The following is a 22107-nucleotide window of genomic DNA, read 5'->3' as shown; positions in this document are numbered from 1 at the left end:
TGATAAATGGTCCTTACTATGTTATTCTTAAGTTCAATATCTATCAATATAATATAGAATATAGCCATGTATAAGAATAATGCGCCTTTCATTTATAAAAGTTGATTTTTCTTAAAATATAAAAAGTAGTCTCACAGGGAGCAACAAATAATTTCCCCTTTCCATCTGCCAATGAGCAGAAAAGTGGCTTCAACTCCAAAGCCACATTAATATGAATTTTTGCTAGTGTAGTGTACAGGTCAAAAAGAAAACCTCCAAAAGCACTTTAAATCATTAAAAAAGACATTTTAGGCACTAAAATCAACCACTTGGTCTATAGAGGAGTTCCATGTTATTTGGTAGATCAGTCATTCAATTTGTAAAGCTCAAAGGTTATGAGTAAGAAGTGAAGGGGTAAGCTTTATTTCTTCGTTGTTTTCAACAATAAAGGATGAATTCTCATCCACCTCCTGGATTGATTTCTCATTCTTCAAATCCTACCTAGTTAACTTATAGTATATGTTTGCTTTTTGTTTGCAGGCCTCTTGAAAATAGATTGTATATATTCATTCCAGGCCAGGTGATTTGCACATTAAGTAATTATCCTCTCTTCAGTTTCCTTTCAACCCAGGATTTGATAATTTCATATATTTTATTCTCCGTATTAAGCTCTAGTAGCCCCAAATTTTTAGGATAAAGTCATAGTTGAGTTGATTTGAGTATTATGCTCTAGTAGGAACAATATATTATAGTTCTTTCATGCATAATCGGTAGACCGATCATGTTGCTGATAGTTGCATGTTGATTTCTTGTGTTCTCTGTACAATGTTTTTTAGCTAGTACGCAACCTTCAACAAAACAATGGTTTCTTGAGTAAAATAGGGCATTAAAGATTTAATCAGTACTGAGCAAGCTAGCAAAGATTTAATTTACTTTTGCTTTCTATGGAAATTGAGTTATTGCAAAAGTTGAGCATCTGTTTGAGTTTAATGATGATTTATAGATCAGATAACAAAACCCTTAAACCTGAATTTCACAGGTTAATTGCAAGACCAGAGACAAAGATGACGGAAATTGCAGGAACCGTGCTTTCTACAATGATAGGGCAACTGCTCCAAGTCATCACTAATGAAACTCAATGTGCGCGTGACTTTAAAAGGGAGTTCGATTCCATGAAGGAGGGACTCGAAACTATTAACAAGCTAATTGGAGAGCAAGATAAGGACAATTGCCCGTCTACAATCAAGGAAAGTTTGCCTAATTTCAGAGATTTGATGTATGATGCAGATGATATACTGACAGATTGCGTAATAAGACAAGAATACAAGAGCAAAGGACTCCTGTCCAAATTTTTGCCTTGGAATTTCTTCTTCCAGCTTCGAACGTGCAAGAAAATACAGGATATTAATCAAAGGATGAAGGACAAGTGTGATCATTTAGCCAAAAGATTGGAGCTGACGCGCGGTCGCAGCTTCCTTACCAGGAATGTCTCAGAGCATTTTAGATGGGAGCAGTATTACACATCTGATGAAATAATTGGACTTGACAGTGATGTAATAAAGATAAAAGAGTGGATTCTACTTCGTCAATACAAGCTTCAAAGGATTGCAATTGTAGGGATGGGAGGCTTAGGAAAGACCACCATCGCCAAGCTCATTTCTGATGATGCTGATGTAAGTGAACATTTGAAGACGAAGATTTCGGTGTCAGCTTCTCAAAATCATACAGTGGAAAAGTTCTTGAGTAGCATCATACAAGAATTAGACAAGAATTTGGTTAAAGAACCAGCAAAGAGTGGGTCTAAATCTGAACAGAGTGGGTCTAAAGCTGACGACATGTTAAACCGAATTATTTCATGTTTGAAAGAAAGAAGCTGTCTCATTATTCTTGATGACATCTGGGACAAGAATCTCGAGTTGTGTAATAAATTTTTCTCGCTTCTATCAAAATCAACTCTCAAACGATGCTGTATTATTATTACCACCAGAGACCAAGATGTTGCGACTCCTGTTGGAGTTGACGAATGGTTAGTTCATAAGCCTAAATTCCTCAATGAAAACGACAGTTGGTCGTTGTTTTGCAAGCATGCATTTGCTAAGGTTAACAAAAATTGTGTCCAACAATTTGAAGAAGTGCGCGAGCAATCTGTTCAACCATTTGAAGAAGTGCGCGAGCATTCTGTTCAACCATTTGAAGAAATGCGCAAGCAATATGTTCAACCATTTGAAGAAGTGGGCAAGCAAATCGTGGCCAAATGTGGGGGACTTCCACTGGCAATCAAGACAATAGGAGGCTTACTAGGATCAACCGGTTCTCTTCACAAATGGAATGAAAATTGGAAAAGCTTTTGTCAACCCCACATCAAAGGTGAAAAGTATGATATCATGGCTTCCCTGCAACTGAGCTACAAGGCACTCCCACTACATCTACGGCAATGCCTTTTATGCTTCTCTATTTACCCAGAAGACTGCGAGATAGAAGCCGAAAAGTTAATCCACTGGTGGGTTGGAGAGGGTCTCATCCAAGGCAACGACTCGATAACTGCAACGGAATTGGGCTTTCAATACCTTTCTAAATTGATCAGCAGATGCCTGGTTGAAGTTGTGGAGAGTAGGTGCTGTGACAGAAGAGTCCTCAAATGCAAAATGCATGATCTGGTGAGAGATTTTACCCTTGTGATGGCAAAAGAAGAGAAACTTTGCTCCTTTGACGACGAAGGCAAACAAAAATTCGATAAACATTCCCGGTGGTTGGGTTTCACAAGCGAAATGGATGCCAAATCATTGGAAAAATGTCCAAAGCTTAGGGCGTTGTTGCTAATGACTAGTGGTCAAACTCCTTTCGAAAGGAACTTGTATTCACTCCTGTCTCTTAGGGCGTTGGACTTTTCTGACAATAAGCTAGACAAGGTTGCTTTAAATAAACTTTTCAGATGGATTAGCTCGCTAAAACGCCTGGCATATCTGAATCTAAGCGGAGCTGAGCGCCTTGAAGAAGTACCAGATTCTATTGGCAAACTCCGAAACCTCCACCTCTTAGTTTTAAGAGGATGCACCAACCTGTCCAAGCTAAGTCCTTCAATAACTTATCTAATGAAGTTGATAGTATTGGACGTAGACTCCTGTGGAATGCTCACATATCTGCCTCGTGGACTAGGAAGGCTCTGCCATCTTCAAGAGCTGTCTGGAGTGAGATTGGTACGTCAACCTAACAGAAGAAGCTGCTCGCTTCTTGAGCTTGGGCAGCTGGTCGAATTAAGAGTACTGCGAATGAGTTTGAGCAATGACATTGAAATAACAGTAGAGGAAAATGAAGTGTTGTCAAAACTTAATAAACTCAAGATTCTAGCCATTAATTTTGACCCTAAAGAGTCTGAAGGGAGAAATTCACCAGAAATGCTAGATTTGCTTTCCCCTCCCTCTACTCTTGAGCAGCTGTATCTCAGGTGTTATTGTCATGAAAGGTTGCCAAGATGGGTTAGTCCTGATAGTCTGCCTCATTTGGTATATCTTTGTATGGAAGAGGGATACCTGCTGAATGATATCTGCACGGGTAATGGCAGTTCTTGGAAAGTCGAGGGTTTATGTTTGAAGGATTTGCCAAAATTAAAAACAGACTGGGGAAAGTTGGTGACAGAGCAGATGAAGTTTTTAAGCTATGCAAAGGTTAGTGGCTGTTCCGAATTAGTCAATTTCCCTTGTCACTCTAGCGATAGACCATCTGTCTGGAGAAGGAATCCATATTGATCAACGATACTCTTCTTCTACTTCAGCTTTGAATGCTTGTTGTTTGTAATGTTAAATTTTCTTAAGTTTGTTCTTCATTATTGCACTTTATGTTTAATATAATCCTGTGATTAGTTGTGCTAAAATTGGCATGGGATTGCATTGATAAATTGCCATGAAGTGTGATTTTTATGTACTTTTCTTGTTGTGCTTGTCTAAAGAATGGATATATTATGACATAAACTTTTCTTTAGATAATTCACCCCCTTGCTCTTTAATCATTAAATGCTTCCTGAGAGGTTCTGTTGTTCATTATGAATTAAAATGATAACAATTAAAAAACAAGAGAAGTAAAATTCTGCATAGATTACGGGCAAGTGAACACCATAAGAAATCTACGAAACCTACATCAGAACAATATGTTGGGCATGGAAGGTTTGAATACGTTCAAAATCCCAATACAGGACAAATAGTGATCGTGTGGTTTCTCTTCTCTCTCATGCATGTATCTACTATTTACGGGAGATTGCAATTTCTCATTTCTCTGATGCATCAATTATTTACGTTCTTATATCTATCGAAAGGGAAAGAGGGAAGAAAAAGGACAAAGGACAGAAACATGAGTCATGTTTGTCGATCTTTAGGCAGTGCCTATCCAAAGGAAAAGAAAAGAAAAAGAAAGGGAGAGACAAAGAGAAAGCAGAAAAAGTAAAGGAGAGAAGATAACAGAGAAAAGCATTTACTTCTTTAGGCAGTAGGAGAGAGAGGGCAATAAAGGTGGGAGATAACAGAGAAAAGCATTTACTATAAAGATAATGCATAATTATTATTTAATCTTTAAAATTGATTTATTTGCTTAAAAAAATCTTTAAAATTGATTTTTATTGATAAGTAATTACTAATATTTAGAAAATTATTTTCATTCATCCCTCATATTACTCTCGCCAATGATATGGTTATTCTGTAAAAATTTTTACTTATTTTACCATTAATCAAAAGTTTAAAGTAAAGTCCAGTAAAGAAAATTATAATGCTAATTCTCTCTTAAAGCAATTTTCTTCGTCCTCTCTATCTCTCTATCTCCATCTCTATCTCGCTCTAGTTTTGGAGAAAATATTATATGTTGCCTAACTATTTCATGTTAGATTAACTAATAGATAAATTAACAATCCAATTAAAAATAAATAAGGATACCCAAAAAAAAAAACATATTTTATCTCCTTTTGTTTGCCTTAGTTCTTTTTGAAATAACTTTGGATCTATTCATGCCTTATTTAATATTTTTATGCTTAAAAGAACAAAATATTAAAGTAAAAAAAACAACACTAAAATTTGAGGCCTAAAATTAATAAAAAGTTATTCAAAATTTTAGATCTCAAGTTTGGGACTTCAATCTCAAATTTTCTCATTCAATCTTCTAATGTTCTCAAAAGACAAATGTCAAACTCATACACAACAAAATAAACCAAGTTAATATAAAATCAAATAAGAAAAAAAATTAAATACAATAAAACGTTAGGAACAAAAAATTGAAAATCAGAATGTATGGGCTACCATTTTGTGTTTACATGTAAAAATACCCAAAACATCATGAAAAGCTCCAAATTTTACCATAATCTAGTTAACAATTCATATTGCAAATTCAAAAGATAAATCAATCATAAATATGCATGGGTTAATGTACAATGAGACCAAAAAATAAATAAATAAAAGATGATACTGTCAAAAACTGATTAGGCCATGCTTGCTTCAAGCAAATTATCCATAATCTTCATGCTTGCTTTTAGCATATTATCCATAATCTTCATGCTTGCTTTAAGCATGTTATTTCTAATCTTCCTACTTACTTTGAGCATGTTGTACATAATATTTTAAGCACGCTTTAATCATATTATGCCTAATCCTCATGCTTGTTTTAAGCATGTTACTTAGTCAAGCAATCCTAGCTTTACCTACTTAGTTTTTTTGTTTTTTCTCTGATCTTTTCCTTTTCTCTCATATTTTCATTCTTTCATGTAAATCTAGAAGTTCCTAAGTGGTGCAAAATGCATTTATACTTGACAATGCATATGGTTCACAATGCATGCATGTCTTAATGATGCTAATCTCATGTCTTCAAGTTTTAAAAAGTTTCCATTGGGAAAGCGAAACCTTTAAAAAACTCAATGGGAAAAATAATCGTGAAATAGATGAAATAAAATACAAGTTTGAATTAAGAAATCCTATTGCTACAAATTCTGATCTTACTAGTTCCATTATTTCAATCTAGAGTTAAGGTTTATTCCAAATCTTTAAAGAACTGGATAAGCGTGTCTTTCTAGCTCTTGTGCCGCCATTCATCATAGAATCTTGTCCTTGATCTACCTCTTTTATTTTCTTTTCTATCTCAAAAAATCCCATAAGAGTTCAAACTCTAGTCTACTTCCATCTTGGCTAAAAATTCATAATCTCCTTCTATACTCTATTCGCCATGTCTTCCATAATTTTCCCCCTTTGTACTCCTTACATTGTAATACCCCTATATTCATCGATTCCGTACAGCCTATTGTTCCAGTGACTGATGATTGTTCAGACAGTTAGGATATTCAGAACCATAATTAAGTTACCTAGAAAAGCCATAAATAAAAATAAATAGCAATCGCATGAAGGTAAAAGGGGAATAAAGAAAACAAAGCATAATGGGTTAAATGAGCCGAGGCCACAGCGATGGGTGACCAAACTAAGAAGTGACTGCGAGCTCAATTGCTACCCAAATTTCGTGTGGGACACTGTGACACCCCAAGCCTATGGATGATTGCGAAGCTAGTGGAAATGTGAAAATCACAGAAAAGAATAGAGAACCAATTTGAAAAATTGAATCAGAGTTCTAGAAGTAATCTAGTGCTATTGGAAAAACATATTAGACCAGTAAGGGGCAATTTGGTCAATTCACCCTTAGAGGTAACTCTTGGCCTAAATATCCATTAAAATATAGGAAATTAAAATTATGAAAAATAGATTAAAAGTGAAGAGGTGTAGGGAAGTAAGGAAGAAAGAAATGAAAAATTCAAAATATAATTGAATTATGACATAATGCATGACATAATTAAATTTTCAATTAAATTAATTATTTATGGGATAATTATCTAATTATAAATAAGACAAAAAGTCATTAAAAATCAACAAATTTCTTCTTCTTCTTCTCCACTTGTGCTATCCTCATTCTCTTTTTTTCTCCACCATTTTCGCTCATCTTCAAAGCTTTGAAACTCCATTTTCTTCCATAAATTTCCATAGCCAACCTCAAGAAAACCTATAATTAGACCTTGGATGGAAGATTGGGAGAAAAAGAAATAAGAAAAAGTGAAGAGATTTGAAGATTGAAAAGCTCAAGTAGAGGTAAGTTAATGTTCAAGTTTAATTACTTTAGATTTCTTGAAATTAAGCTTAATTATGTTGAGTTAACATTAAAAATGAAGAAAATCATGCTTGAATAATGGAAGGGAAATTTCAGCCAGCCATGGGTGTGGTAGAGTTTGATGGTGATTATTTAAATTAAACATGAATTAGAGCTTAAATGATGATGTGACTATGATTTGAGTAGCAATTGCATGAGTTAGGGATAATGAAAATTAGGGTTTTGAACAAATTGGGGGAAATTGTGCTATGATGTTAAATTAATGTTGTTAAGGTCAAATATTGACCAATTGATGAACTTTGATTGTGAATTGAAGTAGTGATTGAGATGAATTAGTGAGATGGAAAGTGTGTTTAATGTGCTAGAAATTCTAGACTAATGAGTCTAGCTAGGTTAAAATGCCACAAGTTGAATTGCGTGACTCCAATTGGTGTGAAGCCAATTGGAGATGAAATTAGGGTCATAGTGCTACATTTTTTATGAAGGAACCTTGCCCAAAAAGTGACCACAAGTTGGTCTAAAATTTAGTTGAATCCGAATTTGGTGCCCTGTTACTAGGTAGAATTGATCAAATGAACAGTACATGTTCAATTAGCCATAACTTTGTGTAGAGAGGTCCAAATGACCTGATTTTTGAACCATTGGAAAGCTTAGACATAGCAGAACAACTTTCATGAAGAATACAAATCCAAATTTTGACCATAACCTATTCAAATTTCTAACCAAATTTAGGTCACCAAATTTGCCAGAACCAAAATTTGCCCAGAAAATCTAAAAATGACTAATCCGGCCAGCCTTAGTAAAAATGGCATAACTTGAGCTGAAAAACTCCAAATGGAGTGATTCAAAAGGGAAATTAAAGTAGAGACATTAAGGAACAACTTTGATAGAGAAAGTTTAGTCAAATTTTCACTGTAGATAGGTCCAATAGAATAGTAAATCCAAGTGACCAAAACTGAAATTTTGGAATTTCTCTTAGGGAGTTTTGAATTTCAATTAGCAATCAATGCCAACATAATTGTAACCTAAAATGTGGTATGTGGGTGTAATTAGAACTAGTATACCTATTAAATATGAGAAAGTTACCATTTTACCTTATTGGTCAAATGAATAGTAACCACCATAGCCATAAACACGAAGATGATTAAAATTAAATATGCAAAGTTTAATTATTGGATTAATTATTAGAAATGGTTTGGATGGATGGTGAAACACTTTAAAATTATGTGTTTCATTTGGAAAGAAGCCATCCGAGAAAGAACAAAAAATTGGATTAAAACAAGGCATGCAAAAGAGGTTTGTGCATAACTAGCTTATTTTTATATTTTAAATTTATAATGGGTTTTGAATGAATTTTATAATTGTATTTTCTCTTGTGTACAAGAACTTTAATTCATTGAATGACTTTGTATGATTTAATTATGTTTTCTCTTATGCATTTAAGGATTTATTGCATAGTTTTGAGAATTATAAATTGTGAATTGTACATTTGAGGTATTGTCAACCTTGTGCATGAATTTACAATAATTAAATGTGTTTAGTGATTTGTAAATACTTTTTGTGAATAGAAAATGTTTTGAATACATTTTGAAACCACAGTCGGCATGGTAATGTGATTGAATTCCTCGTTGGCTTGTCTAATGGGATGAATTGAATTTCCTCTCTGGCTGAAGTGTTGAGATGTGTGCCAATTAAGGAAGATTGAATGAGTACTCATATTTGCTAGCTAGCCCGTGTGTACCCCTTTAGCCTTTGGTTATTGGGAGAATTGGCTTTATCGTGGTGTACAACCCGACATTGTTTTAGTGTCATGCTCTAAACTGTGTGAATGTTTTCAACATCCTTAAACTATGCATACTTTGATAAAATATGATTGAAACAAATATTTGTTAGTGGTTGGAAAATGATATATTATTTTATGGTTCAAGAAAAATATAAATATTTCAATTGCTTTATTATGAATTGGACAAATTGTTATTACTCGATCAAACACTATTCATCAAATAATTTGTGTGGTTGAAATTATCGATTTTGATTTTATGAATTTTGAAGAAATTAAATATTTTGAGCCTTTTTGCTATGATTTATCAAAGTATATTTTGTATTAAATTTTAATTTATTTGTTATACACCATTGAGTTCACTGCTCAGCGATAGTTTTGTATGCTATCGCAGGTGAAAGAAAGGACAGAGCAACTGAGTGAGATCATTTGAAGTTGTGACTTGAAGACGTATTGGGAATATTTTTGAGTGCATTGTAGGTATACTCATATACTTTAGATTTTGATGTAATCATGTAACTATTTGTATGTAAGAATGTTTAAGCAGTTGTACAAAAACGTTTGTAATATTATTTTTGGAATGTAATCAGATGCAAATTATTGTAATATTAGCTTGAAATTTTATTTATTTGTCTATTTTTGTAAAATTAATTTTATCACTCCAATGGATATAATATTTAAATTTCCTTCTGAGTCTTGTGGATAATGAATCATTTTCTTGATGACGAGTTGATTGCTTGAAATGAAATGAGAAATGATTTATGAAATGTTGAGATTGATCTGGGAACATTTTGTAAATTGCTTTTTCAGGTGATTTGAAGAACTGTTTTTCTAAATTTCTAGCCAGCACTCTGCTGAAATTTTTGTAAAATTTTTAAGTGTTAAATTAATTTCAAATAAAGTTTATGTCATCACCGCAAAATTTTAAAAATGCTTAATTATTCTTAAAAAGTTTTATGACAAATATTGGATTTGAAAACACTTAGTTTAAATTTTTGTCACCACGCCAGATTACTAAATGGAATTGTTTTGCCAAAATCTCTTGTAGTATATTTAATAGATTATTGGTAGGCAAAGCATGATAATTTATTAGGTATACTACGGGATCATGTTACATCTTACGAAGGGGTAGGGTGTGACATACATTGTGCCAATTAGCATTACCCCAAGTCATCTTGACCGAAAACATTTTTTATTATTGCCATTCCTATTATTTTATTTTATTTTTCTTTTTTCTTTTTTTTTTCTCTAACTTTTGTTTAAGCCACTCTTCGAGTTTTTCACTTAACGAGCTTTCTTTTTCTTTTTCTTTTTCTTTTTTTTTTTTATCCATTTCAACTTATTCACTTTCGTTTTTCTTTCTAGTCATATGCAAAGCATTTAATAGTTCATCTTACACTAATATGCCTTCATTTATTCATAATTAATTTGGTTATTACTTTTAGTCTTCCTCAATGCAAAATTAGACCATTGACAAAAGGAAATAAAGCATTCATAACCCATTACCTAGCCCATACAAGTTTTCTAACCAAGTCTCGCCTCTCTTTTTTTCTTTTCTATTTTCTTTATTTCCTTCTTTTTTTTTCTTTTCTTTTACTTTTTTTTTTCTTTTCTTTTCCATCTTTTTTTTTTCTCTCTCTCTCTTTTATTTCCTTTTTTTATTTTTCTTCTTTTTTCGTTTCATTTTTTTAGCTCTAATTTTTGCCTAGGCCATCCTTTATGGGTTTTCGACTTAGCGAGCATCTCTCAAGAAATGTACCCCCTTTATGTCAATGATATTCTTCAATTTGTTGTCCCCCTTCAAAAAAATTTGAATGGGACCCCCTCTTAGGCCTTTATGTCTCTCTCTCTCTCTCTCTCTCTCTCTCTCTCTCTCTCTCTCTAATAATTTAAATTGAAATTCTCATTTTCCATGTTAAAGTACTTTGCTATGACAAATTATGATTAACCTTTTTTTTTTTAAGGGTAAAACCAACAACTGACATTGTCTTTTTATGATTTTCAAGAGTTCCCTTATTAATTATCATAGTCTCATTCACATTAATACTCGACAAATTCTTAAATGCTAAACACAGTTCATTGAAATTGAAAAACTTAGTAAACAAGCCAAACTAGCATTGTCCAAACATGATAATTTTATTCTAAAACAAAATAAAAGGAAAGGACATAACCTTTAGAACAAAATAGATTCTAGGTCAGGTATCTTTGTAACACCTGCTATTTTCCAACGTTAAAATTTCTATTGTTGATGGAATATTCTAGCGAATTGAAGATTCCACAGATAATGGAATGGTGGTAGAAAGTGCATATGTGTGTGTGTGTGTGTTAAAAATGTATTTACGAATGAAAATATTTTAAAGGTTTTATTTCATAAAAATTTTTAAATGATACTTCGGGCAAAAGGAACTTTGACATCCGAAGTATGGACTTTCGGTAGCTGAAGTTGCTTTTTACTTTTCACATTCTTTTTTTGGATAAAATAGACTCCGATAGCCAGAATCAAAACTTTCGACAATCGAAAGTCTCTCAATAGTGAGGGTATAAAAGAAGGCTAACAGTTTATTTTTCTGTCAAAAATAAATTTGAACTCTCCCTTCTCTCTTATTGAGCTATTGAGACCTACAAAAGGCTCTCTAAGGAGATTTTCTTGGCCATTTTATGTTTTGAAGCTTGATTCTTTTTGGGGGAAGCTTGGTGAAAGTGGATTGAAGCTATGATTGCTAATTCACCTTGTTCTCCAAATCAAGGGAAAGAGATAAATTCTCTTTTCTCTTAATCTTTTAGAAGGATCTAAGTTTGTTCTTTTATGTTAGGTTGTTTGGGGTTTCTTTGCATGTGAGTTTGGGAAGTTAATTTTGATAGTGTTAAAAATGAGGTTTGCATGTTGCTTAGAAGTATGCTTTTCATGTTGGGTTTTGGTATTTTGTTGCTAAATGAGGTATTATTCTTTATTTTTTTCAAGTTTAAGTGTTTATAAACCTTTAATGGCCAGTTTCCCTAGTTGAACCTAAGGATTTCTTCTAAACGTGATATTTTTAGTTTATTTGAACCTTGAATTCTAACTCTTAATTGTTGCATGTGAGTTTTGAGCATGAATTCAAGTTGTTACAGGCCTTGAATATATGTGATTATATGTTTGGATTGTGTTTTGGAGCTTTATGGTGAGTTTGGGTATTGTTGGGAGATGTTTTCTATAGGCTTTCGACTTGGGAAATCTAGAACTTCCCAGGTTCAGCTACCAAAAATTATTTTTTCAACAGCCAAAGCATGTAGTTTCTCAATAAAATCTAGAAAATTTCCAAGTTCGGTAGTCAAAGTTCCAGACTTCAGCAGTTATAATGGCTACTTATCAAAGAAGGGATTTTTAAGCTCCAAGGGTCTGACAGTTAAAGTTCAAGACTTTAGCAGCCAAATTAGCTATAGGACTAAAGGGCTAGCTGAAGCTTAAGACTTTGGTAGCCAAAGTGGGTTCTGCTAGACCTATTCTCCCTTTCCTTCTAAAGTTCTAAAATATGATTTTATGGTTCCTAAGAGCCTAGAATAAAATGTTTAATATGTGCAGAGAGTGTTAAAGCCTTGTTTAACTCTTTAAGATCCATTGTTATAGGATTAGGCTTGAGGGACTTAGAAAGATAAGGATCCGAGGATAGCTTCCATTTAAGTTAGGTGGTTAATAGGCTACAAGAGGTGAGTAATTCTAAATTTATGTAAATTGAACATATGATCATCCACATACATCATTTCATTATTTATTAGGGTGTATGTATTTGCATTCTTGTTGTTGGTACTTGATGGACTTTTGATGACCCTCTAGTCTCTAACATGTTATATATGTTATGTTTATGATGTGATCATGCATGATCTATGATGATAAGACCAGGTGAGGTGTAATAAGCCCCTAGCATCACTTGCCATCACTCTTTAGCTTGTACAGATAGGATTATTCTTAGGAAGCCCAAATGACTGCAAAACTAAATGTTAGTATGCTTTGAACATGTCATGCTTATGTTATGGATCTTTACTCATTTGATTGCACATCAGTTGAAGAGCTTTACATGGTTATTCAACCTTATAAATAGAAACTAAAAGAATAGTAGAGACAAAGATAAAATAGAAGCTCAAATCTTTATTGATAAATGTAATAATCCAACTGGGGGCAGTTACTAGCACTAGGGAATGGGGTAGCTTAAGGCTACCAAAACTCATAGCAAGCTTGAAAACCTATTAAAACATATACTCATTCCATAGAATTGAAATCCAAGCAACTCAAAAGCAATTACACTTTAGCATTACCACCATAACATAAAACATGTTCTTTTAAAATGGTTCAAAATTTTGAACCTTTTTACATTACTCACTGAATGTGAAAGTGTAAGCAATACTTTTATTCATACATAGTTACAATAAAGTGCTTATGGATTCAGGCATACATACATACTATTCTTAAATTGCTCATTACATACAATAGTCTTTTAAAACGAAGCATAATATCTAACATTTCATAAATTATATGTCAAATATAAAGTCGAACATACAAGGTAACTTGCCAGACCTTTGCCTCTTACTAGCTTTTCTTGTAGAAGTCTCTAATCCTATAAAACTTCACTTGGGGTTAAGGGAAAGTGGTAAGCTTGGGGAAGCTCAGTGAGTAAACCAACCAAATTCGTTTATCGTATTATTTAAATCATACATATGTAATGCATCATTCACATGAGTTTACACATCATAAACAATTCATATAAGATAGACTTGTTACCAGTAATTTCCCAAAACTAATTTGCCCGGCTCATAAAGATGTTTCTCAGGACTTCCTTTTAAATACATAACATAACCAATATGCCTGGCTCATAAAGAAGCTCCTCGGTTCATCCTCTATCATAAATAATGAGCCAAGGACTTATTAGGCCTCACCTGGTTTTACCACATAACATTATGCATGATCATAACATATAACATATCCATATCATAGGGATAATTAGTGAGTCATCCAATATCTATCATGCATCAATAATAATTATGCAATACTAAAACATATTTATGTTATAGATACATACAATCTAATAATATCATGAAATGATGCATGTGAATGGTCATAAGTCTCATTATAATTAATTAAAAGATTTACATTCTTTAAGGCTAGTAGTACTCACCTTTAACAGCCTATCAAACACCCTAATCATGAATGATAGCTATTCTTTAATTATAGCCTTCTGAGTTCTTCACTTTTAAACCTATAAAAGATGGACCCTAATGAGTTATTCAGATCTCTATAACTCTATATATATATCATACAACATATTCTTGGTCCATTTGGTGTCTAAAAACAAGTTTTGGAGCCTTAAAACAGAAAGGGAAATTAAGTAAGCTGAAGTAAGGAACTTCGACTGCCAAAGTCTTAAACCTTTAATGCCCTTTTCAGGCAGTAGCTACATCGGCTATCAAAGTAGAGAACTTTGGCTACCGAAGTCTTGAACTTCAAAAACTCTTAAGAAGTAGTACCTGCTCCAACTGCTAAAACAATGGCTTTTGATAGCCAAACCTGGAAATTTCTAGACTTCCCAATCTGAATTCTGGAAAAACCAAAAATAACATTAATTAATCTCCAAGGCTTCAAACTTGATCCAACCCTAAAAACATATCCATGATGTTCATAACTCAAATTAAACCCATAAGAGTGACATGTATTGACGAAAACTAACAAATCTAAAGGAATTAGAAAGATCTCAAACATTAAATCCCTTGCCTTTCATTATCTAAATCCTAATACCATGCCTTATAATACCAAGGACTTTAGAAAGGTCACGAATGGAAGAACACTTAAGTAAACATTACTTGCATTACTAAAACAAAAAACCTCCTTTTCAAACCTTCAATTAAGACATACTTAAAAAAAAAAAAAAAACCTTTGCACGTAATATCAAATAGTCAAATGGAGAAGAAGGAAGATTGTATTCTTACCTTATAGTAAGATTTAAACAAAGACCAGAACGCTTCTTCTCCCAACCAAGCTTTTAGAGGCTTTGAAACTTTAAGATCTTACACCTCATTTAGAACACCATGCAAACATAAACACTCAATTAAAACTCCCATTCTCAAAACTTTAAGAATACTAAAGAATGAGGGAGAGAAAACTAAGATTTATTTGTTACCGTACCTAGTAGAGAGAGGATTTAAAGAATTTTTCTAAATTTTTATATGTCGAGGACTATTTATACCTATCTCGAATAAAGAACTTTTAGCTGCCGAAATCCATTATATCCAAGTTAAGGATTTTATTCCTTAAACTTTTATCTCCCCTATTCAAACCTTTTTAATACCACAAGCAACACTACAACACTCTTTTTACACGCATCTCTCATCCCTAAAACCCTAGGTTTTAGCTGATATTCCTTTGCATAAAAGGAAGTTCGACAATAGGAACTTGCTGGGTGTTACAATAAAAATATTCAAATCTTATTTCAAAATAAGCTCAATAAAGCTTTGATCTAAACTTTTCTAGAGTTCCTATCCACTTGATTAAATATCCTCTAGGGGAATGTCAACACATAAGGATTTAGTGTAGAAAACTTCAAAACTAAAGTTGTCAAATGGTTTTTCTTTCACTTGAACTCCTTGAATCTTTTTTTCAAATGGTTCTACTCTTATCTCTTGAATTCCTTCAAGTCTCATGTTTAGGAATTTAAGCTGTGCATCTATCCCTACTTCTGTTATCATGAGAGCACTCTTGATGTCTTTATCCATGTTTTTCTTGCATCTAACTCTTATAGATATTTCTTTCTCTTTAATCATTTGACTTTCCCTTCTTGTTGACATGGCACCCAACCTTAATATAACCAAATAACTAAAGGTTAATGTAATATGATGTAGATGCATGAGAATGCATATGCATAATATATGTGCTTTCTGATTTCAAACTTGTGATCTTTAACATAAAACTGAAATGATCCTCAAAAAAATAATAAACTCTAAAGATTTGGGAAGATGGACTTTGACTATTAAAAATTGCATGTAAAAACTTAAAAAAGAAAAACAAATGAATGGACATTAAACATGAACACATTTTGGACCTTCAATTTGGAACCGCAAAAAAAAAAAAAAAAAAAAACCAGAAAGAAATTGAAAAATAAATTAAAAAAAATTCTAATGTAGCTTCACTTCTTTATACCTCCAAAACACTCACGTGTGAAATAAATGGTTAAGTCCAAAATTTTTGGTCCTAGTTAGTGATACCTTAGGCATATCAATAAGGGATAAGCTTAAGATGGAATCTACCATCACAAACAAAAGGCCTATAAACATGAAAGTCTAATATGTAAGTGGGCTTCCTTTTGCCTAAATCAATCTTATCTTCTTTTAAAACTTACAAATCTAACAAATAAGCTTATAAACCAAGCACTTCACATGCAATAAGGGTCCTAAGGCCACATGTTTCTAGGACTACAATGACTGAATCCATCCTTATACCTTTATCTTGGGTAAAAAAATGTTTCCCTACAAGCGAGAGCTTAACCATTATATCTATCATTGACCTCAAGAAAGTTAAAGGTGCTAATAATCAAGTTCATTCTCTTTTATACTTTAAAGTATGTGCCATGGGTTATAGAGACAAGTTAACTTGTCTAAGCTCAAATGGAGCAGAGGCCTCTTCAATCTTATCCCCACAGAGCTATATCACATTATGATTGATAACGTTTTTATCCTGTCTGTAAGGGCCATGTAATACAATGGAACTTAATAAAAAAATACAATAATAGACTAAAGGAATCAACTTGGACTAACTATCCTCAATCATCAATAGAGTCGCCAAGTTATGGGACCTTCTAGTCTAGTCTAACATCGTCTTCTCATGAAACTACCACGATACTAAGATATTAATGCGACAAAGGTGGAGGAAAGGAGTCTCCACCTGGGTAATAACCAGGACAATTTCATAAGAAGGGATATGAGTGGCAACTAACTCCTTGCAAAGGTCTACTACCTTTCTTTTACCATAAACACAATGTTAGTAGTATGCCCTAGAGCATATCATTTAGTATGTATCTTGTACATATTTTATTAATAAAAAGCAATTTCACTTTTCCATTTACATAATGTATTTATGTGTTATAGAAAAGGTCCATTAATATTTTATTATAAATTCTATTCTTAAGTTGTTAAGAATATGAGTGACAGTATTTTTAGCACAAAGTATCATAAATTGGTTCACAATCGAGAATACTTCACAATAAGGACATGACTTATCCAGAAAGATTGTAATCATGTTTATTCTCAAGGTATTTATATGAGATATAAATAAGATGGAATGGTGAGTCTCATGCCATATAACAAACATGATAGGCACTTATGCATGATAAATAGGCTGAACCAGTGACGCATATGACAAGCACATGGAGTTTACTCTTGTCAATGCATTGTTATATATTATATCAGTGCATATAATTTTTAGACCTGAGATAACACAGTTATCTTGTATATAGGTGGTTTGAGTTTGATACTGCTTTCATACTTGTACTGTGTGTGGGTATATGGGCATGTGTTTGCTCCTACTAGTTATATATGGAGGTAGGTGATGATTAAGATGGAATTTGTTACCCTAAGTAAATAAGGATAAAGTCCTATGTTCATTTAATTGTTCTTGATGTTTCAAGTTCCTGGCCAGGACATACAGATTTAGTCAGAAAAGAGTTTCTGATAGGAAAATCTAATTAATCAAGATCTGGAATTAAAAGAGAACATAATATTCATAGCAAATGGGGTTTGACATAAACCATGACTGCAGCTCGAATTGGGATTTTGTAACAGAGAGATTTTAGTGCATGTTAACATATGATTATAGGTTCATTAAAGGTATTCCTTGTTACTGATTGGATGGCTATGGCATGCTATGCTAGGTGTCAACCATGGTCTATGAGATTACAAAGTCCCTAGCATGGCTTAAAACTAAATCTAGGTTATTGGATGTATAGTATAAGTTAAATTTATATTTAAAGTGTTTAAATATGAATTTAATTGTGCAAAATTAATTAGTGGAGATTAATTAATTTATATTTAATATAAATTGATTAGAAGAGGAGAAATAATAATGTTGGGTTGAGAACTCAAAATTACAACATAAGAGTAATTTGGTCATTTCACATTATGACATGTAGCACCATGAAATAGTGACACATGGCATCATATAAGTTTGCCATTTGTCTTCCTATCATGCAAAGTGATCAAAGTCAAGATTAAGTCTAGCTTTTACACTTGGCTTAATGTGATTAGGTCAATTAAAAATAAGATACAATGTGGTGGTGACAGATGGCAAAGGGTTTAAGTGATTGCTTGACCTAATTATATAAAGAGAAGTTATAAGAAAAATTAGCCACCTCTTCTTTCTTTCTCATGTGTGACAGCAATGAGTGTTCATCCTCTCCTCTCTTCTTTTCTCACTTGATTGAAAGAGAATCACTCCATTCCCTTTGAATTAAAATTGCTAGAAATTGTTTCTAGTATTCTTTACACACTTATTACCTCTCTAAAGGTAAAAACCCAATTTATAATTAGTTGGCAAAGGCTTGAGAAGCAAATTGGGGGTTGCCCATTGGTGATCTTAATGTGGACAAGCTGGAGGGACAACACTTGAAGTCCTAGGTGCTTCCTAAAGGTGCTAATTACATCCATAGTGCATTAAAGAGATTAGTACCTAAAAATCCCTCTTTTAGTTAGGGTTTGATTAAATTAAATGTTAATTCAAAATCTTTAATGGCAAATGAAATTTTAATGCATGCTAAAATATGTTTTGATATGCAATTGGGCATTGGAAATTGATTAGGTTCGTAAGAAACTTGGTATGGTGCATGTAACCTTATAAATAATTTTTGAAATTCAAGGTTTAAATGCCCAATAATCACGCTTCCACTCCTTCAATTGGTATCAGAGCCACTATATTTGCCATTAAGATTGTTTATGAGATTTAATTGTGTGATTGTATCAAATTTGGATTGATCTAAAGCTGTTTGGACCTCACCATGGTGGCGGCATGAATGTGAAGAACACCCCTAGGGAGTGTTTTAATTATGTGCTTGGTTTATGAACCAATCATGCAATTGTTGTATATCTTAAGGCCCACAATTAGGCCCATACCTGATTAAATTTTTTACTTAGGAATTTTAATTACACAATTAATTTTTGAAAATTATTTTCAAGGTATTAAATTTGGAAAAGGTTTCTAAATTTAAATTTATTTGAATGAGAATCAAATCTGAATTTTGATTGAATATGTGATATTTAATTTAATTTAATTTTTAGTACGTATATTTTATTTAATTATTAAATTTTAATATACATAATGGATGATCATGAACAATAAAAGACCAATGTGATTGGATTTATTTCTTTTATTCTTCTTTGGGATGTAAAATAATTAATTTATTTTAGAGGCATGTATTATAAATGTTATAATAATTTGCGTTATAATTTCATTTATTTGAGGACTTTAAAGTCCATATTCTTGTAAATTAGCCTTGGTATGCCAAGGATTACAATGTAATTGGATTGCAAGAAGATTAAGGAGCTCAAGAGCATTGGTGGGACCAGTGAGAGGAAATCAAGATCAAGTGTTGATTATGTACTCCTTCAGCAACTTTTGTAAAATGAATGAATGAAATACACCTAGGAATGCCCTGATTCAATTCTTGGTGGCTCAGAATTGAATCCCTTAGAAAGTCCAAGATCATACCACATTATTTGTTTATCCATGTATGCATGAGATGTATGTGAATGTTTGCAAATATATGATATATGCATACCAATTTGATAATATACAAAGTGAGACCATAATAGTAATTAAGTCGACCACTAAATCTTCCAAATAAATGATTAAGTTAGAAATGGTATAATTAAAGTAATTATATCATGACCCTCCATTGAGGTAATTATTTTAAGAAATTTTAAATACTTGCATGTGATGCATTTATTTAAGAGATTTTCTTAAGAATAATTGTTAAACATGAGATGTTGTAAATATGTAAATAGTTGGTGGCCAATAATGGATGTGCCTGAGGATATTAAAATTATTTTCATGTTTACTAGCTCAATGGGATCAACTTAACTAATGCAAGATAAATCAATAATGGATGTGCCAAAGATTTTGAGCATTAGGGGCTAAATAAATGATTGAACCTCACACGAGATGTGATGGGCAAGGAGTTGCTTACTTATAGTTTATTGTAATTCCAATAATGGATATGTATGAGGATGATCAATAAGACTATAAGAATTCAATCACCCACTAGAAATCCATCCAACTAGGATTTTTGTTTCCTACTTTGGAAGTGTAGGATTCGCTAAGTTAGTAAGATGACCAATTTGATTAAAAGACTAATCATTTTAGTTAATTACTTGATACATTACTAATTAATCTAGTTATTTCTACAGTTAATTTTCTGATAATAATGAGCACACAACAACCACCACCATCCAATATCCTTGCGAGCATACTTGATCACAATAGATTGACGAAACCCAATCTTTCTGATTGACTAAGAAATTTAAAACTTGTCTTGAACCTAGAACGTATTGAATATATTTTAGACTCAAAAGTTCCTAGTCCCTTACATCCAGAGGCCACTCAAGAGGAATTAGACACTTTTGACAAGTGGAAGGAGCATGATATGAGAGCCAAATATTACATACTTGCTTCTATGACTAATGAGTTACAAAAGTAGCATTAAAATATGCAAAGTGCAAGTGAGATTGTAACACCCCTCACCCGTCTACTGTGTAGCCAAGGAAGACATGTCACACTAGGTGCCGGAGCACCCTATCTTATCTTACTTTATTCTTTTAATAATTTGTTCTCGTTATATTTTAATATCAATTATTTTTCTAAAGAGAAACCAGCGGAGTTTCCCCTATTTTATTACCAGTTGGAGTGTTTCACTATGCACTTGCTTGAAATTTTTAATAACATTTTACAATAAAAATCTCATCAATTATTCTCATGATCATCTCATATTTCAAATATCATCCATATATTTCAAATTTTATATTCATTTCCATGCATTTCCATTCATACACAATTTATATATAGGAATTCTCAAGTTTCACTAATTTACATGGTTTATGGACTGATTACATAAACTCATAATTTACATGATCTACAAATTAATTATAATTTTATAATCAATGTTTCAACATACAATTCATAAATTACATTACATACCTATTAATTACATTTTCAGAATCTACATTACAATACTATAACTAAGCATTTTATACAAAATACAAAATATGACTTATATGGGCCCTATCTACATGCATTGCTGAGGAGGGACAACCTTCGACACTCTATAGATCAGAACTCCAAAATCCCAATCTAGTATCTACTGAACTTTATCTTCAGTACCTGTGTGAAGGAAATAATCCATCGCGCTAAGCATTGCTGCTTAGTGGTGCGATAATATAACAAAGAAAATAATATACAAATAAAGAAAGAATAGATTATACTTTGGATACTCTAGAAATTAATCTAATTTAATGTAATACTTCTAATATCAACTGTCTTTCATTCTAATTTATTCGTCTTAAGAAGCAATTTATCCCTAAATTCACAATAGCAATATACTTATATCTCTTTTGTAAATCTTTTTATCATTTCATTCAATACTTTCTATGTTATCGTAGATTATTTCATAATAATTAAATTTTAATATCGTTCAAATTCATTTCAATTCTTTCTGCTAAATAACTAATCTAATTTATTTTAAATATTTTTACTCTTTTATTTAATTACAAATATTTTCAGTTGCTATTATTCTTAACTCATTTCAATAAATTTCACTGCCCAAGTAACCAATGACAGGCTGACTAAATTGGATAGCAGGTCGTTGGCGCTGGACACCGCGGTGCCTCGGGCTGTCATACCATGGGATAAGGGACGTCAACCACGTATGCAGTCAGTATGGCTAAAAACCCATGATAACATAATAATATGGCTAAAAGCCATGATAACATATAATCGAGCATAAAAGCTATAAGTGCGGGCATAAAGCCATGAGTACGGGCATAAAGTCTTACATAGTACTACTAAAACAATACCCTATTGGCATGCCAATTTATCCAATCTGACACACGTGTCTAGGAAATACATGGGCACATAAGTACCATTAAGTGTTAATATGTTTTGTTTTATTATTTCATTATTTCATGATAAATTCTAATTATAATTTATAACATTTCAATTC

At 32.4% G+C, this 22107-nt stretch overlaps 1 protein-coding gene across 2 annotated transcripts; it reads left to right on the top strand.

Moving 5' to 3' along the window:
* The first annotated feature begins 175 nt into the window (after nt 1-175).
* LOC110666816 (disease resistance RPP13-like protein 4) lies at nt 176-3900 on the top strand. Of its 2 annotated transcripts, none has more exons than XM_021827442.2 (3): nt 176-393; nt 520-559; nt 1019-3900. In XM_021827442.2, exon 3 carries the CDS (start codon nt 1044-1046, stop codon nt 3723-3725), a length of 2682 nt encoding a protein of 893 aa, XP_021683134.2. In that variant the 5' UTR covers nt 176-393; nt 520-559; nt 1019-1043; the 3' UTR covers nt 3726-3900. The 2 variants fall into 2 exon arrangements, with proteins under 2 accessions (XP_021683134.2, XP_021683135.2); XM_021827443.2 differs by having other exon boundaries at nt 520-575.
* Nucleotides 3901-22107: the final 18207 nt, after the last annotated feature.

This window comes from Hevea brasiliensis, chromosome 1, assembly GCF_030052815.1.
Source record: "Hevea brasiliensis isolate MT/VB/25A 57/8 chromosome 1, ASM3005281v1, whole genome shotgun sequence".
Lineage (NCBI taxonomy): Eukaryota > Viridiplantae > Streptophyta > Magnoliopsida > Malpighiales > Euphorbiaceae > Hevea > Hevea brasiliensis.
This window is presented reverse-complemented; position numbering and strand designations above follow the sequence as displayed.